At 33.0% G+C, this 24,235-nt stretch overlaps 1 protein-coding gene across 2 annotated transcripts in view; it reads left to right on the plus strand.

Moving 5' to 3' along the window:
- The window catches only part of LOC126882878 (sex peptide receptor), a 1,311,932-nt gene that overhangs the window by 1,213,201 nt on the left and 74,496 nt on the right, over positions 1-24,235 (plus strand). For both annotated transcript variants that reach the window (XM_050648043.1, XM_050647973.1), the window contains one exon: positions 8,079-8,276. In XM_050648043.1, coding sequence (XP_050504000.1) covers positions 8,079-8,276 — 198 coding nt within the window. The remainder of the gene's footprint in view (positions 1-8,078; positions 8,277-24,235) is intronic.

Here is a 24,235-nt window from a genome sequence, read left to right on the forward strand (position 1 = left end):
TAGTTTATCAAAACTGTCATTATAGATAGCAGTGCGCGGAAGGTTTACAGTGTGCGTGAAGTAAAAATGTATTTTAAATGGGATTTACTTTTTCGCGCACTTTCAATTCGTTTTTTGGCACATTTTCATATAATCAAATATCCTTAACTTTCGCGTTGTCATGGTGATTACAATATGAGCAATGACTTACAACAAAATTTTTGACAGTTTTGTGGTTTGAAAGTAGTTAGGATTTTTAAATGTCAAAGTTCTAAAAATTATAGAATAGAAATGAATTCCAGTGACGAAGAGTTACAGTTGTTTATTTGTTTATCGTAGGAAAAATATTGTACGAAACTGTGCGTGAAGTACTTTCTGCGAACTTACGCGATGTATAGCACTCGCTCCGTTGTTGCTCGTGCTCTAAAAATCGCGTGCGTTCGCAAAAAGCATACTTCACGTACTGTTTCATAAATAACTATTGTGAATTTGTTCAAAAAAAATTGTTTAAACAATTTTTCGACCACGGCATCGCCTGGTACCCTGTGGATATGTTATAAGGACCTCTTTTTGAGTAAGTTTCTGCAAACAAATCGAATCGGAATAATTTCACTAGCGGGGGAGACGATACAGCTCGGTCTATTAGTAGAAGGAATTCTTCCTCTCGCCACGTTACCGCGTCTCAAAAAAATTTAGAAAATAAGTATGTACTAAATAGCAAAATTCAAATAAATTTTAATAACACTGGAATACGGGCGAAATATAACTTCCACTGTAGAAACAAATGGATAAAAAAAGAAAAAAAAAGAATGGAATAACCACATAAGCAGAATGGGAAAGACATGTGTGGTCAAATTCACAAGAGATAAATCACCAATCGGTAGAAGAAGTATCGGCCGACCGCGCAAAAGATGGAGTGACAACTTTCCGTAGAAGTATCAATCCGACAATGAACAAGCATAACTGTTTATGAAGAGGAAGTAAAAGGAGAAGAAAAAGAATACTGAGGCATTGATAAAAAGCAGCTTTTCAACAAATAGATTGGAAGTTGACTTTTTTCCTGGTTTGGCTGAGTTAAAGGTTAGTAGGACTAGAATCAGCAAGTAAAATGGAGAAATGTGCATCCACGTTGTTTTATCAGTTGTACTGATAACGGTAGTAAAAGAAGAAGAAGTGGATATGAAATTAAAGTGGAATTTTTCGAGAAGTAAGAGGGCGCCTATAATGTTAATAAAATAGGAATAAGTAGTTAGGAAGAAGATGCAAGGTGATATGAAGGAAGTAAAAAAAGAAAACTCATGCTGTGGCCAGAGCCGGCCCTTGGGTAATATTTCACCCGTGCGAATTACTATTGTGGCGCCCCCCACTCGCTTCGCTCATTCTGCAAACTTTCACATGCGTGCCTTAAACGTGTACTTTTAACACTTATATCATAAATAACTATTAAATTAATAAGAATTGAACTTGAAAATGAATTAAACTTAAAAATAACAATGTTGAGCTTTGGACATAAAGTGTTAGGCTTTGTAAGGCAATGAGACATGACATTGTGTTATTATGTTATAAGCTAAGTTGAACGCAGTTAACTTTCCTAGATTTTCTCTGGGCAAACTCATTTACAATTGCATTAACATCAATATCCTCGAGCACTGCAAACTCAATTGACATCAAAGCTAGTCCCACCAATCTGTCTTGCGACAATGAAGACCTCAGATAATTTTTTATTATTTTCAACTTGGAGAAACTCCTTTCTCCACTCGCGACAGACACTGGGAGGGTAAGAAGGATTCGCAGTGCTACACACAGGTTAGGAAAGCTCCCTACAAATCCGTTGTCTGCTAAGTAGCTCAATATGTCAACTGGGCCTTTGATTTTGCCTTTGTCTTATTTTTCTACATTGTGACCATCAATTTCACGATGCTGGCCATCAGTAAGAGCAATGTGTAGGTCCTAGCAGCATTTTAATAAGGTTTTTTTCATCACTTGTGGTCTTTGAATGTAAAAACCTAAACAGTTGGTGATACTATTGAAGCTGCTCAAATCTGTCTCCCAGAGAAGAGATACATTGATCCAAGACCGCGTAGAAGAATTTAGTTTTGAACACGATCTCAGGATCAAGAACTGTTTTATCACTTGATTCATAAGAAAACATTTTCTGTCTTTTTTCTCGGCCACAGTTCACTTTCTTTAGGGAATGCTGAGCCTTTTTGTCTTGACTAAATTCAAAAAGCACCTTGCACACAATGCAGAGAGCAAGGCGACACACCGCGCCAGTCCCTCGTCGCTCAGTAGAAAAAATGGCGCGTGGTGCGCAGTATTCCACCACACATACAATTATGTCTTTTTGTCTATAATAAAATTAAAACTGACTAAGGCTTTGTGAAATATTACTAATTCATCATAAATGAATGAATAATTGGCTTAAAAATTGACATAATTTAAATAATTGATCGCTTTTTATTTTTTTTTTTTTTTGGGTAGGGGGAAATTCGCCCCAAACCCTTGGCGCCCTGTGCGGGCGCACGGCTCGCACAGCCCTCGGACCGGCTCTGGCTGTGGCATGCCCTTATTGGCAAGAAGGAATAAAAATAGAAAAGGGACTGAAGCAAGGGTGTAGCTCGTCACCGTTGCTATTTAGCATATACTTCGAAGTCGCTTTAAAAGAATAGAAAAGAGTTGTGGACTAATGGGAATCATGATCGGAGATGACTGCCTGTTATTCGCTTTGCTGACGATCAAGCAGTACTAGCATAAGATTCGTATGACATGGAATTCATGTTTGTTCACTAATTTGTTCAGCCTAAAAAAAATGGGGATTAAATATAAATATAGAAAAAACAGAATATCTAGTCGTTAATTCTGACGCCCACTTTGAAATCCTAATAAAAGAGAACATAGTTAAGCAGTTAAACACATCAGTTAAACAGGTTGAAGAATTAAAATATGGGAGCTGTAATAAGCAGAGAAGGTCTAGGAAACAAAGAAATCCAAAGGCGAGTTGAACAACATAGGAAGGTAATAGGTTGCTTGAATTCCCTGTGGTGGGATAAAAATATATCCAGAACTACAAAATTAAGTTAATTTATTAAATTAATAAATTCATTTGTGGAATCGGTGCTAATGTATGGAAGCGAAGTCTGGACAATAATAGCAGAGTCCAGAAGAAGGATCATATTTATTTCTTAAGCGCAACAGGCCTTGTAGGCCTAGGGCTAAAACGTTTACATTTCTGATTACATAAATAATATAATAAATAACTTAACTTAATAATAATAACTTAAACTTAAAAATTTTATTTAATTACACTTGTCTTTTTATACACTCCTTCACCACCTCTCTCCATTTCCTTCTGTCCAATGCTAGTTCTTGAATAAGGATCAACGCTGTTGAAATAGACTAGAAGTGCTGGAATCTCTCGATCAGGCAGAGTGTGTAACGAAGAAATCAGAAGAAGGACGCAGGCACACGATACAGTGGTAGACAGGCTCGAGAGAAGAAGTCTAAAATGGTTCGGTCACTTACTTCGAATGAACGACCAACGATGGCAAAAGAAACTAGTGAAATGAAAACCCCCAGGTAGAAAGAAAAGGGGAAGACCAAGACTATCCTGGAATGACTAGATAAGGAAGGTCATGGAACACCGAGATTTGGAAGAGGAAGATGCCCAGGATAGAAATAGATAGCTGTTAGGTGTGGGGATGTGGTGCCAGCCGATATGACACTTCGTATATGTATAAAAAAAAGAAAACTATAAGAATTTAAGAAGTGGGCAAAAAGAATTTAAAGAATAAATTCGAATATTTAAGAGAAACATTACCAATCTAAAAGATAACAATAAAAAAATACCAAAAGAAAATAAATTACTGAGGAACTAGCTAAAGGACGTGGAAAGAGGTTTACAAGATGTTGACGTGAAAGATCGAAGAGATGGGCAAAAATAGCTGAGAGAATAATATAGTATACGTACAGGGTTAAACTTTGACAAAAGAAATGAAAATTCTTTAGCCCAATGGACTTTTTAGAACAAAAAAGACCTTCTTCTCCTTCTTTAGGTACCGTCTGCTCTAAGGAGGTTAGTAATCATCACAGCTATTTTTACTTTTAAGATTGCAACTCTGAGCAAGTCGATGCAACTGCGATTATACCATTTTCTCAGATTGTTGAGCCAGGAGATGCGTCTTCTTCCAATACTTCGTTTTCCCTGTATTTTTCCAGCATTATGGTTTGTAGCAACACATATTTATCCCCTCTCATAATGAGGCCGAGATATTGTAACTTTCTTATCCTAATCGTATTTATGATTTCCTTTTTCTTTTTCATCTTTATGAAGATCTCAACTTGTTATTCGGTCTACCCAACTTATTTTTAATATTCTTCGGTAGGTCCACATCTCGAATGCTTCAAGTCGATCGCTTATTTCTTTCTTTAAGGTCCAGGCCCCCAGCCCATAGAGCAGCACCGAAAACACATATGAATAAAATATTCTTATTTTGAGTTGCAAACTAAGGTCTCTACTGCATAATGCTTTTCTCGTCTTGTTAAATCGCACCCCTAATAATAAAATGGCACAACTCAAAAAATTCGGTTTTGCAGAAAACGCAAAAAACGTTTCTATAATTAGGGTTATCTCTTTTGTATCGTTGTTAGTGCCGAACCTATAATACTTCTGAGACAATATATTTCACTGAAAGGAATCTTGTAGTTTTCAGTGTAATCTGTGCAAATTTCGTGTAATGTAATACTTTTGTTAAAAATGAAATTTTGATATTTTTAGTAAAAAAAAAACTTGTGTCACTTTAGTACTAAAAACTTTTTTAATATGAAAGTATTATTAACAAATGTGTCAATTTATGATTTAAAGTAAAGCTACAACATAAGGACGGTTTCGAAATACTGCTGTTTATTATTTTAATTTAAAATTATCTATTGTTATAAAATATAATGTGTCAGTTTACTATTACATCAATGCACTAAAATTAATGTTAGGTTTTTAGTACCTACAAAAATTAATAAAGTTTTTATCATAGGTGCATGAAATACAAGACGAAAAGGTTAGACAAACAAAAATTATTTATTTCTGTAGACTAAATAAACATTGGGCATCCACGAAAGGAGTGTGTACAAAAAATTGGCAACAGTAAAAAAATTGATTTAAGCATAAGTTTGTCAAATTCTGCATAATAATTTGGAATCAGCTTCTTGGCAATTAACTCTTGGAGATCTTTCTTCTTATTTTCACCTAATCTTATTTCTCATATGCGCGTATTGGAATTATATCCATCAAAAGAGGCATTTTCTTTCTTTTGTTTCGTACGTTAATTTCAAGAAAAGTATCCTGTTTATACGACGTTTTATAAAAATTGGCTAAATGTATTTCCTTTTTTAACCAACAGGACCTTAATATCGTTCCACACTACGGTATTTCCTTGAGTATTAATATTGTAGTTGTATCCCCATTCTTCTTGAAGCTTTTTTAGATCCATAAATGACTCAAAAGTAAGCTCATGAACTGTTAATGGAGGACTTAATTTTTTTTGCAGTTTTAATTATAAACACGTACTGATGGGGCGAATATATGTGGCCAGATTTTAGATTCCTTTTAATCTATTTTTCAATTAGACTATGCACATTGTCTATGACCCTTAATCAGAAACTTATGTGATATAACTTTAATATTTTAGAGTTACTGCATATAAATATAAGGTGGCAATAATTTTGTTTTTATTTTGTCCACAGCAGTTGTCCGAGAAAAAGGTTACTTCCGGTTCTCTCTCTGAAAAGTTGGCATTTTTGGATATTTCAAAATACTTCATTATAGTATAGAAGAAGAACCGATTTCACTGCAACCACGTTTTGCATCTGTTTCGTTCCAATAGAAACAATGAACATCACTATAGGCTTGATTATTTTTCATTATTTGGATCTATTTTATTTAGTTCAACCAAAGTAAAATTATATGCTTTAAGTTTCGACTTGTAATAAAACGCAGATATATCACCCCTTGGACACGAAAGCACTACCTACAAGTCATAAATAACAACTTTTTTTATTGTCTTCTATATGAAGGCGATCAATATATTTTTCTTTCCTACACAACTCTTTTTCTTCAAGATGTGTTTCGTATTGTTTAAGTATGTTTTGTCTTGCTTCCTCATTTGTATTATTATAAGAAAGACACAGATCACACTGATCTTTCTTGGGCTTAAAAAACCCTATATTAAAATGAGTTGTAAAAACCTTAATGTACAGTATTTGCCAAATGATCTATTTTTCTGTATTTGACTCTCTTTAAAGTCTCTGAAAAGTTCTGCTACACTTTTCCCCCATCGATATACTCACGTGAAGTATTAGTTCTGAGATAGTGGGATTCGATACATGGTATCGAATTAATGTGATCTTTTATATCTTGTACAAGTTCTCCACTAATTTCGGTATGACTGCAATGCGTTCCTCGGTTATCATCTTTTATGAAGCCATGTTGGTCTACTTTTTTAAAAGTTGTTCGTACCATAAGATCCGTAATGCTCAAAGTATTTAAAAAAAAGTTTACATACTTTTCTTTGTTCGTCATCAATAGTAAAGAAAAATGCCTTATTGTTAATTCTTGGATTTGCAGCATTCGTATATTTGAACCTTGGTATGAGATCTTTAGTATTAGAATTAATAAATAATCTCTGTTTATTACCTAATATCTGCCAGCTCCCAAAATTTGTTAAAAATTATATTTCTTGCATCCTCACTGATTTTCTTCCTGCACTTTAGCCGACATTTCTCAAGGCAAGGTGGTTTAATACTTCGAGCCTCAACAACTCTTTTATATTTAGACATTGAAACATTAGACTTACCAGAATTGCTTAATCTTTTTGCTGTATTCTGTTTCCATTTACTTGGTTGGCGAATGCGCTTTTTACTCTTTATGCTAAATATTTGATAATAAACTGACATAATTGGTAGAAGTTCTACATTTAAAGGATTTTGAGTAATAAACTGATACAACTACGAATATCACTGTTTATGATTAAAATAAAAAAATTACGTACCTTAACTTTAAGTAATAAACTGACACAATTCTGAATATTTCAACGATCGACGATGTTCTTCCTTTCGCTGCTGAAGCAACTCTAAAACCGATCAGTTTATGACTGAACCGCCAAAGTGGAACAGTGCAGTACTAAACTGACCCAAGCAGAAATCTACCTACAGGGGTGTCCGATTTTAACATGTGTTAGCATTAGATCAATAGAGGGCACTATGTTCGGTCGTTTTATGACTAAAACTCAAAATTTAAGAATTTTGTGTTGTGCCACTTTATTATCTATTAAAGGTGCGAAATGTTGCTCTAGCTTGTCCAATTCTCATTTTTATTTCTTCTGTATACTCGTTATTTTCATTAATAATTGTACCAGGATATCTGCATTTTTTAACTTTTGTAATTATCACCCCTCGTATGTTTAAAATTCCCTCAAAAAAGGCCACACAGATCCAAATAAAAACTAAACTAGGAGAAATAACATGCCTGATGGAATTAAAAACACGGACAATAAGCAACGAGTAATGAAAAAAATCATAAGATCCTTAGGAAATCTCAAACCAAACAATTTTTATTAACCAGTATCTAAGTAAGAACCACAGAAATATGCAGAAAGCAATAAGGCATATGAAGAATGGAAAATAAAAAATCAGTTAAAATTGATTGATTCCAACATGTGTGACGACGTTTACCGATGACTAGTTTCCACTGGTTTTCTTATTCCAGTGAAGCTGTCTTAGATCTCTGGCACTTTTTGCTTTAGTTCTCTATTGTTTAGTTGCCCCTTTTCCCTGTTTTCTTAGTCCTCGCTTCCTACATTCTGGTGATATCCACTGCCTAATCTATTTTGGTAGTCTATTTTCGTCCATTCTTTGCTTATTTCCGTACCATATAATATGTAAGTTACTCACTCTCATAGGCTGTTTAACTGTTTTATGATTTCTCTGTCGCATTTCCCTGTTGTATAAAATATATTAAGTAATTTTGACAATCAATAATGAAAAAAAATGTACTTTATATATTTACCTCCTATTTTTGCAAATTTAGAAAACATTTCTTTTTGTTTCAGATTATCCCGTGTATATTTCACACATCTAGTATATGGTTAACGTTGGGATTAGCCATCCAGAGGTATATATACGTGTGCCACGCACCGCTGGCCAGGAAATTCTGCACATTGCCCAACGTTTATAAGAGCGTAGCAGGAGTTTTAATCGTCGCAGCTCTACATCAAGTACTCCGGTTATTTGATACTGAATATGCAACGGTGAGTAAAATTGCTTTTAGAAATACATTCGTTTCTTTTGCAGTCAAATCTGATAACAATACTATTAGACTGGGGCATTTAGCACTATAGTTTATTTTTTAACCAGGAGGAGTAAAGTTCTCCTGGTTACATCTCCTCCTGTGACAGATTCACACCCAAGAAAGTCACTAGAAAAATAACCAAATACATCTTCTTTTTTGGTTGATCATGTCGGCCCTCAACGGTAATCCATAAATATTATATTATATTAATACGTTGCTTATCAATTATAATGTTTTATATTAATACGTTCTATTACTTACATTAATACGTTGTAATACGTGGTATTATATTATATTAATATGTTGCTTAATTAACGTTACATTAATATAATGCTTTTTATATCAAATCAGACTAAAACTCTAAAAATTAAAGAAATAACACAGAAAATTCCACACCTGTAATTTTGAACCAATCAAAATACGTTATTTTGACAGATCACCATGGCAACGGAGGTATTTTATCGGAAATTTTTTGCTCGTGGGGTACCCAACAGCGAATTATAGTGGAAATTTTTTGACGTTTACAATAACAGAACATTTTTGACAGACTGGTTTTTATTTGTTTACATAATTTAATTTTGATTCATTTTCTATCACTTGTAGTTACTCAAAACTTATGTAAAATTGAAGAATATACTATTTTCTATCTTGAAATGGTATTCCCATGCAACTACAATGAGTAGAAATTACGAATTTGAAAGCCTAAATAATTGCTGACAAAGCTATGGCGCGCTATTAATCTGTTCATGCAGCTTTGGATTTTCAAATGCAAATTTGGTGTGGAATTTTCTTACCGAATACCACGCGAAGTCAAATTAATATCCGGAAATTTATTTTTTGATCATGAATATTTTTAGAATGAATGAATATTTTCAAAATATTCATGATCTCAAAAAAATTTCCGGAAATAATTTAACCTCTAGTGGTATTACTAGTGAAAACACAAAAAATTGCCGATATAACTGAATTAACCTATGAAATGTCAAAAGTGTCAGAACTTGATAAATATCATTAGTGTCAAAATTTTATAACTTTGGAGTAAACTTACCTCCGGTTGGACCAATTAAAAACAATCATTACAGCGCGGTAAATTTGAATCACTCCTCTTGGTTAAAAAACAAACAATAGAAACACCCGAATAAATCGATTTTTAAATACAGCACCTAGAGACCTGCAGTTTTTTGCATTACGTTCAGTATGACGTCAAGAAAAAAGTCTACTACTCAAAAATGGGTGGAAATGCATAATTGCACTATAAAGTGCATAAATTGCTTCCAAAAGTATAAAAACATGCAAAAATCAGTATAATAAGGACCAAATTTTGGTAATTGTGGGTTTTTGTGGATTTTTGGGGTCACTGAACATAAATACGCCATCAGAACTGACCCCTGAATCACTTGGTGCCCAAGGTCACTGCAAGGGACGTCATCTTCTAGATTTTCGTAGATTTTCGGCATTAAATTGATGCAAACGGATCACTCATGGGTTTTTGGGGTCGCTAAACACGAATATGCCATCAGAATTGATCTCCGGAATAGCTGGTGACCAGGGTCACTACTAGGGCACGTCATCTTCTGGAGTTTCGAGGATTTTAGGCATTATATTAATGCAATGGATTATTTGGGAGTTTTTGAGGTTGCTAAACATGAATATGCCATCAGAAGAGACCACCGGAGCACCTGGTGCCGAGAGCCACTGCAAGGGACATCATATCTGGAGTTTCGAGGATTTTCGGCATTTAATTGATTAAAACGGATTACTCATGGCTTTTTGGGGTTGCTGAACACAAATATGAAATCAGAACCGACCCCCTGAGTTCCTAGTGACCAGAGTGACTATTATGTACGTCATGTTTTAGAATTTCGATGCATTCCGACACTAAATTGGTACACACCGATTACTTGGAGGATTTCTGAGTTACTGTTCAAAGAAAGCGTTCAAATTGGTAAATTTTTTTTTGGCTATTTGTAGACTTTTGATAAAATAATTATGTTGTGGTATTACATTTTTTTAATTATTTATAAATATAAACTCAATTTATATCTGACAATATTTTTCCTTTATTTATTTCTCGGTCGATTAACTATATTCTATTTTCCTAGTGTTATTCATCGTGATCACTAGATACTCCAGAGTCTTTCATCCAGGTCATATTCGTGTTCAGCAACCCCAAAAGCACAAGAGAAATCCATTTGCATTAATTTAGTACCGAAAATTTTCGAAACCTTAGAAGACGACGTGCATTATACACCAGATACTCCGGTGTCTGTTCTGATGGGGTATTCGTGTTCAGCAACCCCAAAAACCTATGAGTAATCTGTTTACATCAATGTAGTACCGAAAACCCTCGAAACTTTAGAAGATGACGACCCTTTCCAGTGACCCTGGTCACCAGGTGCTCTGGAGGTCGGTTCTGTTTGCGTATTCGTGTTAAGCGACCTCAAAACCCACGAGTAATCCATTTGCATCAATTTAATGTCAAAAACCCTCGAAACTCCAGAAGATGACGTCCCTTGCAGTCACCTTGGGCACCAAGTGATCTGGGGGTCGGTTCTGATGGCGTATTCGTGTTCAGTGGCCCCAAAAACCCCACGAATAACAAACATTTTCCTTGGTATACTGATTTTGACATGTTTATGCACTTTTGGATGCATTTTATGCTCTTTAAGGTCCAATTATGCATTTCTACCCATTTTTGAATAGTAGACTTTTTCCTGGCGTCATTATGAACATAATGCAAAAAACTGCAAGTCTCTAGGTGCTGTATTTAATAACCGATTTATTTTGTGCTAAATTTTCTCGTCTATATTATTAGAAACAAAATCCACTAGGAAAGAATTTTTCTGTAGCTGGCTGTATACTAGGGTAGGCCGATTTGTATACGAAATTCAAAAATATTTTAATTTCAGATTTTGCAATCCAAATAAACATGTGGAGTAGGAAAACAATTTTTTTTGTAAAAATAAATTTTTTCATATTTTGCTGTTTTGAACTGCCACAAGGTCACTAAAATTTTTAATTCAAAAATATTTTAATTTCAGATTTTGCAATTCAAAAAAACATGTGGAGTAAGAAAACAATTTTTTTTGTAAAAATAAATTTTTTCATATTTTGCTGTTTTGAACTGCCACAAGGTCACTAAAATTTTTAATTCAAAAATATTTTAATTTCAGATTTTGCAATTCAAAAAAACATGTGGAGTAAGAAAACAATTTTTTTTGTAAAAATAAATTTTTTCATATTTTGCTGTTTTGAACTGCCACAAGGTCACTAAAATTTTGAATTTAAAATTTTACTAGTTTTACAACTTGCATATCCGAAAATGTTATAATACATAGAATAAAACAAATGTTGTTAATTATTCATGTTTTTATTTTTAATATTTTAACTGCCACAACGTAATTTACATTATTATTTAAAAAAAAATCATTAAATCATTAAAAATAAATTTTTCCGCAAATCGCCAGGAAATTTTGACATTCCTGTCAAAATTTCTTGAAGAAAAAGTCAGGACTTCCTTACTGTAAGGAAATGTCATTTCCTTACTGTAAGGAAATGATATTTCCGTACAGTTGTTAGTGTTCTACATAAATGATAGAAAACATTGTCAAGTTTGACAATTCAACCTCAATACGTTTCCATAGTAACCCAAGTAATTTTATTAGGAATTTCAAAGCACCATTTATTTGGGAATAAAATTATCGCGTTTTTTTTAAATCAATCAATATCTGTCGAATTTTAAACGATTTGCGGAAAAATAGTATGTTTACCTCGTAGGAAAAGCCACATTCCTGGACTCTGTGTTGCTAAGTCTCGGCTTGCGCCTCGACTTAGCAATCTTCACAGTCGTCCAGGAATGTTAAGCTTTTCCTACCCGGTAAACAATGTACTATTTATACTTAAATTAAACAAACAAACAACTGTTCTTACAACTTATAATCTTTTTTTGACCTAAAAGAAGGCATAATTTGGTGTGATTCCAGTTTGGTTCTGATCAAACCATCTCTGCTATCAGCACCACAAACTTTTGCTGCAGCTTCTGTCACAAGTGTAATCATGCGTTCAACGGCTTGCGTGTGAGACGGATATAACTTAAGCTCCGATAACAGTGCTGATGTCTCCGGATTAACCACAATGTCCTGTAAAGTTTCATTCGAACTTCCAATTGTTAATGGTGGTTCAGTTAAGGGTATTGTACTCCAATTTATGATATCGATATAATCCATAGCGTTCATATTAAGCACAGGTGGTACCTCAAATGTTCGTAGTCGCTGGTTTATGTTACTTGTTCGAGCTTTAAAAATACGGCGCACAGCAAGTTCTCTAATATGTTTTCTTGGATCTCCTAACATTCCAAGTAGCCTATTTTCTGGATGTGCAAAAAAACTATTTCGCAATAGAACTGGATCCATTACATCCTTTAGGGGTTGTGGTAAATACCTAGGTAAAATAAAAATAACTGAATCATTTTCCAAAAATTAAAGGCTCCATGTAGGCAGGACGGTCTGGTTTTTATAAGGAACTATACTGGAGCATACACTTTTAAAATAAAGGTTGCTAAGGTAATCAAATTATCTAATGGAACCACAGTGGAAACATATAAACGTAGTATACGGTTAGCCAATGTTAACCAGCGGGAATGCACTATTTTACCTGGGCACCGTTCAGAAAGTTTGTTGTCAATACTTCCCTCTGAGATTGCAACACACATGTCAAGAAGATATTGTTGATCTGTACTTAAATCAGACCTATCCACATTCTCCTGTACATATGATTCAAGTATACTGAACTTAACAGCAGGTAGATTTTCACATCCAATGAGTGCTTGTCCTATAGGTCCGTTGAAGTGACGAGGTCCAGTTGTACTACCATCAAGGGAATTCATAAGGTGTCGCAAAGGTAATTCATTACAGTGCAGCTGGCAAATAAGCCACTGCAACGGACGATTTAAATGTTTTTCTAATTGCACAATAACACCATTAAACTTTCCAACATTAACATTCGTCCCATCACACCCTATTACTCTTAAGAGATCTGTGGATACGTCAGAGCCATCAAAATATTTTAAAATGCTTTTTAAAATGTTCACAGCAGTACCAGAATTAGGAGTAACATGCGCCAGATAAGTCGACTCAGGCATTTTTAAGATTGTAATATGTTCTTCTAGAATTAACTTTCGACGATTATCTTCCATTTTTAACGTATTATCCTTGCGACTATCGAAAAAAAAGCCACGTAACTGTGAAGAATCGTCCATTTCAAGAAGGGCACGTTTTTTTGTTCTAGCACGACGAATTTTGTTCTTTGTTGCTATTATCTTCCATATTTATAATACCGACGTCGTCTTGTAGTACTGCTGAAGCGACTGCAGCACCAGCTCAATCAGAAATACCAAATCGATCGAGTGTTCTTGCAAGCACAGGTGATTGTAACACATTATAGGAAGCTAATGGTTTTTGCTGCACAGTAGAAATTTCTGCAGAACTGATCGATTCATGTGTAAGTGTTTCCGTCGATATTCTTTTCTGCCGAGATCGATTTTTCGGTAAGTGAACAACATTCTCATTTAATTGTTTTTGAATTTTGCAATAAATTTCTCTCCTCTCGGTTCTGTAACTTTTTGGACATTGTTATATCTATGGCACCAATTACAATTCGTCTTTGAGTTATTTGGTCTTCTAAAAATGTTGGTTTGGCTGCTGGCACTTTAAATACTTTATCGCAAGAACAATTATTTAAATCTAGACATTTACAAGCAGCCACACCAAATAGTACTTTGGATTGTGTTCTGAAATCATTTAACTGTTTTTTATAACTTGCAACACCACTGCGTAGTTTATAAGGTTTTAGTAAATTTCTAATTTTAAGACGATAACTTATTATTCGCTTTATAATACTGCACTGCTGAACGGTTGGAATTGAAGCACGACTCCAAATTTCCTGAATTTTCTTTGCTACAATTTGACTTGTCTCAGTTGCGGTTTGTTGTGGATTTGTTGCAATCGGTTTTAATTCATGTTCAACATAGTTGAAGTAAGTGTTCATATCTTCATATGTTGGTAGAACTGTTTCGTTTATATTATTGGACGCTCCAAATATAGGACACTTTAACTCACTTCTGGTGTTACGCGCCATTTTATCGGTAAACATAAACATATAAACAAACTTATATTACGACGTAAAAGATCAAGAGATACGACGACTAATAAGACTGTATCCCGTGGTTGTTAGTCGAAAACTGATTCATTCCCAAATGAAAGAATACCTCTTTGTCTCAAATCGATAAAACATTACGATCGGTCCGAAAATATCGGACAGCCAAGTCAGTGGCGTCGCTTCACGTGATGATCTCCTAATTCAGTTTTAACATAATGTCCTTGTGGCAGTTGAAATTTTAAAAATATACAAAGACTTTATTGTGAAAAAACTTTTAGTTTTAATTATTTAACAATGTGTTAAAATGCAAAATTTAATATTTTTAATATAAAAATTTAGATTTTTGACATTTATGTGGCAGTTCAAAATAATTTTTTTTTATTAATATTTAATATCAAAAATTTTGTTTTTATACACTTCAACTTTTTTCAATTGCATTTTACCATTTTAGTAATTTCGAAGAATCGGCCCACCCTACTGTATACCATTAATCGCAAAAAATTATTGAAAATCCTTTACAAAAGGTATATAATTTTATTAAAATCCTTTCAAGGGCTACATCAAATGTAGCCCTTGAATTTATATTTCACAAAACAGAACGTTTTCGATACAAAAATATCATCATCAGTCCTAGTACAAGTTAATCACATGCTGAGCCAACAAAAATACTTGGGTATAAACCCTTTAAATGTTATTAACATTTGTTAAATTTAGATTATTAATTAAAATTCCAAACGATGGATGAAATTGTTAAAAATATGGCCCTCGTTATCGCATGACTCCCCTACACCACGTGGGTTGCAACTAGTTGCCATGCAATGTTCCTAATGTAAGGACAGAGTTCTGATCGAACGTTCCTAAGTCGGCGCACACAGTGGAGGCGGTTTCCGCTAGCGGGACCCGCTTTTAAACGTTTTCAAAAAGAATGCACATCTTTAAATGTACACAAACATAGTCAAAGCAGGTCCGCGCGGTCCAACCGCCTCAACCCGCCTCACCGCTTTTGCTAGAATGAGAATTTAGTTTTTTCCGCGCGGTTTTAATGTTTACTTCAATGATAATTTAGTTTATTCGCTCTTTTATAATAAGAATTAATAGTTCTCCATGGATTAATTTTATAAATAATTGTACATTATAATAAACAAAAGTAATAAAGTCAATCTTATTGAAACCGTAATTTTGTGTGACTTAGGTATTTCTAAAACCATTCCAGTATTAACTATTAACTAAATCAGTACTTGAAAAATAAATTTACAACAAAACTACTTACCTCAATGTTATAACAAGCCTTTCTTCCGGAAGGATAGCCTGCTTATGTAAATTACACCAGTTTTTAATTAAACGATACTCCTTCTTCTTCTTAAAGTGCCTATCCGTTCCGGATGTTGGCGATCATCATGGCTATCTTGACTTTGTCTACCGCAGCGCGGAACAGTTCAGTGGTAGTGGTATTACACCACTTTTGTAAATTTTGAAGCCAGGAAATGCGTCTTCTTCCCGGTCCTCTTTTACCATTTACATACCTTCCCTTGGAGAATCAGTTGGAGAAGGCCGTAACGTTCTTGATTTCTCATTACATGTCCTAGATATTCTAATTTTTTTGTTTTGATGGTTATGAGAAATTCACACTCTTTCCCCATTCTACGCAGGAATTCCACGTTAGTAATTCGGTCAACGCAGGATATACGTAAGATGATCCTATAACACCACATTTCGAAAGCTTCGAGCCGATTTATAGATGTAACAGTTAGTGTCCAAGCTTCCAGTCCGTAGAGCAGAACTGTGATTATATAGCATTTCAACAGACGATATTTTGTTTTTAATGATATGTCTCGACTGTTGAAAATGGGTCTCATTCTAAAGTATGCTGCTTTCGCTTTTATTATTCGCTGTTTAATTTCTGAGTAGTCCCATTCGCTATTTAAGTTCGTACCCAGATATGTATATTCTCAACTCTTTCGATATTCTGTTGGTTGACTGTAAGTTGAGCGTTTAATATTGTTTTTAACGATACTCCACTTTCTCCAAAATATATTTAAAAGTCTCTTGAGTCATTCTCATATACTGGAATAATCGTTCATTATCTTTTAATTTTTGAAATAGATGATGATATTCTCCATAAATTAATCTTTCTCGATTAATAGGATGTACATCAACTCTCTTTCTTTTCAGTTTAGTCAAAACAGAATCTAAAGCAATTATATCATCATCGGAAGACGACATTTTGCTACAAGTAGTAGACGCAACTGCCAGATTTGAACGATCTCTCTCGCTTTTACCCGTCTTCACTGTGTTACCATACCCGCGCGCGAGAACCGCGCGGTTTGCCCGCTAGCGGAAACCGCTTTCACTATGTGTGCCGCCTTAGGTAAGGACAGATCCATCTGATCACAACCCACGTGGTTTGAGGGAGTCATGCGATTCCTAAGGACCATATCTTACAATTTCATCCGTCGTTTGGAGTTTTAATTAATAATGTAAATTTAAAACATTGTCGTTTGAATTTTAAATAATAACCTAAATTTAAAACATTTTCATAACATTTAAAAGGTTTATGCCCAAGTATTTTTGATGGCTCAGCATCTGATTAACCTATACTAGCACTGATGGTGATATTTTTATATCGAAAACGTTCTGTAATTTGATGTAGCCCTTGAAGGGATTTTAATAAAATTATATAACTTTTATAAAGGGTTTTCAATAAAAAATTTGTACTATAAGAAACATTTGATATAGTTCGCCCGCTAGAACTTTTCCCATAAGTCACGATTCATTTTCAAACAAATTAAGTCAAAACATAAACTGAAACGAACGTCGATGTGTATACACATTACTGTTAGTCCAGGGCGCATCTGTTTTGAGAAGGACGTTGAGAGGTGACTCAAATTTTTTTGCAGAAATTGCTTGAAAATGACTCAAATAATAATATTTGAGTTATCCTCCCACTCAAAATGGTCCGGAACATTGTTTAAATAATCAAAATGTCAAAATATGAAGGAGAAATTCGATTTTTTAATTGGTTTTTTGATTATAACTTTAAAACTATTCATTTCTGGGAAAAGTTGTACTGACATAAAAGTTGCGTAATTAAATGTCGTACAATATAAAATTAGTTAAAATTTTAACAAATAGTCACCCTTGTGGCAAAATATCAATAATTGCAAAAAAACCATACAAAAACAAATATTCGCATTTTACGTTTTTCAACCATTTATGCTACACTTAGGACCTTCATATTTTACCCAGAAAAACTTTATGACATAATAAAACAACACTGTAAATTTCATTAAGATCGGTTTAATAGACTTTGCAAAATAAATTTTGCAATCCAGCTTTCGTAAAAAAATTCATTTTTTTTTAAATGTTGCAAATAAAGCAGATAGCAATTTTAATTTTTTTTTGGTTATAGAAGTGTACTATACCTTTTATTTGCAATTTGCAAAATTAAAATCGATTAATTACCACGGCGTCAGGAAATTTTTTAAATAAACATTAATTTTTGGTGCTACGCGCAGGACAGCGGTGTTCGATTCACACAAGTTGATTTCCACCAAGATTTCTTCCAATCTTTATCTAATATATTATTTTCTTACTCTATATTTTGTTATATTTTCATATTTTAATTCCAGAAAAATCAAACTAATTTGACTATTGTTTGTAAAAAATTGTTTAAACAATTGCATATGTTTAAAAATAATAAACTTTTATTCTCTAAGTTAAAATATATGAAAAAAGAAAGTTTTTACTAAAAAAAGTGTTATTTCAAAGGATAGAGTATGTGTTTTTATTTTGCAATAAACAAATTTATTTATTTATATCGAAATGTAATAAAAATTAAAATGTATCAATCATTATCAAAGGTCATTGGAATGCCCAATTAGAGGAAACTACCCGCTGTCCTGAGCGTAGCACCAATAATTATTGTTTATTTAAAAAAAATTCTGACGCCGTGGTAGTTAATCGATTTTAATTTTGCAAATTGCAAATGAAAGGTACATTACACTTCTATATGCAAAATAAATTCCAACTTGCTATCGGCTTTATTTTCAGTCCTGAAACATTTTGAAAAAATGAATTTTTTTTGCGAAAGCTGGATTGCAAAATTTATTTTGCAAAATCTATTAAACCGATCTTAATGAAATTTACAGTATTGTTTTACTGTATCATATAGTTTTTCTAGGTGAAATATGAAGGTCCTAAGTGTAGCATAAATGGTTGAAAAACGTAAAATGCGAATACTTTTTTTTGTATGGTTTTTTCGCAGTTATTGCTATTTTGCAACAAGGGTAACAATTTTTTAAATTATTAACCAATTCTATATTGTAGGAAATTTAATTACGCAACTTTTATGTTAGTAAAACTTTTCTCGTAAATAAATACTTTTAAAGTTATAATCAAAAAACGAAGAAAAAATCGAATTTTTCCTGAGAGGGAGGATAATTTAAATATTATTATTTGAGTTATTTTCAAGCAATTTCTGCAAAAAAATTTGAGTCACCTTTCAACGTCCAAATGTACTAATATTTTTACAGATGCGCACTGGTCTATGTATACTATATACTACACACAGCGGCGTACGTTTTACTTTATGTTTTGACTTAATTTGTTTGAAAATGAATCGTGACGCATGGGAAAAGTTATAGCGGACAAACAATAATACCAGTGATACTTCACAACTCCTCCAATTATTATAATGACAAATTCAACTACATACTTCGATATTTATTGTTTAATTTCGTCCGACCACTAATTAACGTATAGTACAGTCGGAAAAATGAAAGAATACCCATGAACGATCACATCAATTACTTATTTTATATTTGCTGTCTTTTTCTATAAAAAACGTTTGTTATTTATAGAAAAAACAGAAAATACAAAATAAGTGATTGATCTGATCGTTCATGGGTATTCTTTCATTTTTCCGACTGTATCTGTGATTCTGCTCGATATATGCTTAATTTAAAATGTTTATAAGTGTATTCAGAGTTTCGTCATCTACAATTTAATTAGCTCTGATCTTAAATGTTTTAGCCAATGTTTCCTTTTTGGCATCTCCCATGTTCGTTATTATGATTTCCGGTCTTATTTCGTTGCTAATTTGTTCTAGTTTGCTTATCAACTATTCTAAATGGGAAATAAGCCACAATTTAATTAAAAAAATTTATTTAATTAACGTTTCGGTGGCTACATCGGATGTCGTTGTCAAAATACAAAATATTCGGCGTCCACATCGGATGTCGTTGTCAAAATACAAAATAATAATATTTTGTATTTTGACAACGACATCCGATGTGGACGTCTAAACGTTAATAAAACCATGTTTTAGTTAAATTGAGGCTTATTTCACATTTAGAATAGTTGATTACAAAAATTCCACAAGGAAATAGCTTGAGAACAACATTCTAGTTTGCTGTTTTTTTTTGTTTTCCAAATTTCTGTTATATAGGTCTTTCATGTTTTTTATGTACCTATCCTTCCGGTAACACTTTGTATCTTTAATCTTTTTTCTTGTTATTGTTTTAACATCTTTGTATTTTGATTTATTTATTTCCTTGTATTTCTTACTATTTTCATTAGCTTTAATATTTCCATAGTTATCCACTTATGTTTCTTTCTTGAACGTGTTTTCATTAGTTTTTTGATTGCATTCATTGTTTTTGAATATTATCCATTTGACGTCAATGCTTTTAAATTTTACATTTTGTTTGATTCGTTTTAAAGTCAGGTTTAGTTCTTGTTTCAAAGTTGTGTACTCTTAAAGATAAACATGCTCTACCCTTCTTCTTTTACTTGTGATATCTAGGACACGTTATTTTTTGATATTTTTAGTTCTGTCTGCATTACGCCTACAACTTGGTTACAAGCTGAATTTATATTGACTACGTATCATTCGACTTTTATACAGTGATGAGTGCGCTACTAACCGGCAAAATAACGGAAAAGACGGAAAACACAATACATTGTGAAATAAAAAATAGTTGAAACTAGTATAGGTGGGAAATTATCAATAGAAACCTATAAATTTAGAATTATATTGATAGTTTCCCACCTTTAGACGTATCGGAATCAAACTGAGACAGGAGAATTTAAAAAAATTCTCCTGTCACAGTGACAGTTGCCAAACCCCTCCGATACGTCTAAAGGTGGAAAACTATCAGTAGTAATAGCACAAGAACTCTAAAATTATCGAATTTTTCCCGAGTGGCACTTTGACAGTTTTAATTTCACGACCCGAAGGGGAGTGAAATTATGTCAAAGTGTCAGGAGTGCAAAAATTCGATAATAATTTTAGAGATCGAGTGCAATTTGTTGCGATTATTTCATGAATAAAACTGTTCAAAACCAAAATTTTATTGTAATTTATTTATGTATAGTCCGTCCACTATAACTTCCCATGCGGTACGATTCATTTTCAATCAAATTAAGTCAAAACATAAATTGAAACGAGCATCGATGTGTATATAAATTTTGTATACTGTATACTATATACTACACACATCGGCGTACGTCTCACTTTCTGTTTTGACTTAATTTGATTGAAAATGGATCGTACCGCATGGGAAAAGTTATAGCGGACGGACTATAAGTACAAATTAGTACAAATAACACACAGTTGTTATAAATATTTGGCAATTGAAAGTCATCACTTTTATAATTTTTAAAACATTAATTGTCATTAATGTCACTGAATGTATTTTTCCGTAGCTACGAAGGGCATCTGACTTAATATACTTGACGACGGGATATTATCAAAAATGATCAGTAGTAATTGCACAAGAGCTCTAAAATTATTGAATTTTTCCCGAGTGACACTTTGACAGTTTTATTATGAAATTATGTCAAAGTGTCACGAGGGCAAAAATTCTATATTAATTTTAGAAATCGAGTGCAATTTGTTGTGTGCAAATTGAGTGCAATTCATAAATAAAACTGTTCCAAACCAAAATTTAATTGTAATTTATTTATGTAAGTACAAATTAGTACAATTAAACACACAGTTGTTATAAATATTTTACGGTTGAAAGTCATCACATTTATAATTTTTAAAACATTAATTGTCATTAATGTCACTGAATGTATTTTTTCATAGCAACGAACGGCATCTGACGTAATATACTTGACGACGGGAAATTATCAAAAAATATCAGTTTAATTTAGATTTCTGTAGCTTTGTATTGGTCAGAATCTCCTATGAATGAAATAATCGGGTATAATATCACAAGAGAGTGAGAATAAATTGAAAATAATGCGACAGTTTTTCGAAAATTTGTTGTCTTGCAATAGACAAGAGAGCCCGCAGGGCTCGAGTAGCTATTGCCCAATGACAACAAATTTGAGTAAAAATGAAGCATTATTTTCTTATTTATTCTTATTGTCATGTAATATTCGTAAGATTATTTTTTAATACGTATATTATGGATATTTTCTTAAATGTGACAGTTGTCAAAACTACGAAACTGGTTGCCATTAAACAGAAACAATCTACTTAAAAAATTATATCGGTAGTTTTCTACAGTAGATAATTCTCAGTATAATTTTAACCTGATTGGACAGAATTAAACACGTGATCAAATATCTTACTATACAATTGGAAGTTAAAATCATTAAAAAATAATCAGTTTAATTTTTATTTCTGTAGCTTTCTATTGGTCAGAATCTCCTATGAATTAAATAATCAATATAGTGTAAATTTTTATAGGTTTCTATTGATCATTTCCCACCTCTACTAGTTTCATCTCTTTTTGTTTCACAACGTATTATGTTTTCCGTCTTTCGCGATATTTTGCCGGTTGTTAGCACACTCATCACTGTATATAAATACGACCCTTTTACTTCTGTTAGAATTGCATAATTTTTTTATTTAAATTAATGCCTCGACAACTAATGGCCATTGGCATGGTACAGTTGATTTTGCAATCAGATACCTAGTTTAATGTGTAGTGTGTGTTGAGTAAATGTCTTGTTACTTAGTAAAGTCGACTTCATTGTCCTTACAAAGAGACGCTCGTCTGAGGTCCCTCCGGTGAGTTACGATCCCACAAGTATAGAAACTATTTTCATTTATTAATTTTTAATAAATGACAAATTTTCTGCCTATGTGCGATTCGAACTCACAACCCTTGGATCCAAAGGTAGGCTCTCTAATCACTGAGCAACAGAGGGAGAGTTGCATAATTTGTTTATGGTGATTTTTAATATACGATATACCTGCTCGGTTCAAATATACTGGGTGAATTTCATTTAACCCGATTCATGTCGAAAGGATAGACAACATTTCTCTGTATATACCTGTTCTCAACAATGATAATCAGGCACTTCTAAGGGCCGATTTCTCATATCGAGTTCAACTCAAGTTTAACCTGAACTTATAGTGAACTACAGTTGTTAAAAGTCAAAATTGTCTTTCTGAATTCCCGTTCAAACGATTTTATTGGTTTAATCTGCGTTTCATTCAAGCGTTCATGAACTCAGTACAGATGATTTCAGAGATTACGTATGAAATTTGACATGAAACGCTGTCATAAAATATCTCAAAACCAGTCTGTTATCATTCGTTAAATAGATATCTAAGCATTACGATATAGACTAGACCAGTAAGGATCTGCTTTTAGGTGGATGTGAGAGGTGGCATTCAGATTTTTGCGGATGAAGTTAGGTGATAACTTCGTTAATCATAATTGATTTATGCCCCTTCTTAAATATACCCGGAACATTAATAAAAATAATAGGTCTGGATCCCGCGTATGAAAAAAAAGTTGATTAATAGCAAGCTGAAAATTTGTTAATAGCTTAAGGGTGTCTAGTCGGATAAACTTTGATATATGGGAACACTGGAACAGGGGCAGTTTTAATTGTGGAACAGGTTAAAAATTTGGAACGGTCAGACCACGAAAACGGCACATTTATTTTGTCCGACAGAACAGACTTAAACTCTCCGAACACAGATTAAACTCTTATGCAAAAATCAGACTGCTATTTATCACCTGTCATAATTCCTGTCTTTTGACATATTCTACATGTTCCGCTCATTAAAACGCCCATTTGGTGAGAAATAGCAGTCTGATTTTTGCATGAGAGTTTAATCTCTGTTCGGAGAGTTTAAGTCTGTTCTGTCGGACAAAATACATGTGCCGTTTTCGTGGTCTGACCGTTCCAAATTTTTAACCTGTTCCACAATTAAAACTTCCCATGTTCCAGTAATTCCATATATCAAAGTTTTTCCGACTAGACACCCTTAAGCTATTAACAAATTTTCAGCTTGCTATTAATCAACTTTTTCTTCATACGCGGGATCCAGACCTATAATAAAATATTTAAAAATTTCAAAAAATTCCGTTTTTTTTCTACTTTTTTTGCTTATAACTTAAAAAGTATTCATTTTAGAACAAAGTCCTATAAGAATAAAACAAAGATAATTAAATTTTATATCAGATTCAATTAGTTAAAAATGTCTTAATTTATCACCCTTGCTTCAAAATAGCAATAAATATAAAATAAGGGGGCAAAACAAGCCTGTCTTTATTCAATGATTTTCCATCACTTAGGTTACACTTGGAACCTTCCTAATTCGCTTAGAAAATTTTTGTAATGTGCTAAAACTGTACACCAAATTTCATTAAAATTGACTTACTAGATTTTGCATAATAATTTTGCAATCTAAACTTTTTTTTTTAATTAAAATTTTTAAAATCTTGCACAACAAAAACTAGAACATACAAAGATTTGTCAATTTGTTTACATATAAAGAAGTACTCCATCTAT

The sequence above is a fragment of the Diabrotica virgifera genome, chromosome 1, assembly GCF_917563875.1.
Source record: "Diabrotica virgifera virgifera chromosome 1, PGI_DIABVI_V3a".
NCBI classification, from domain to species: Eukaryota; Metazoa; Arthropoda; class Insecta; order Coleoptera; family Chrysomelidae; genus Diabrotica; species Diabrotica virgifera.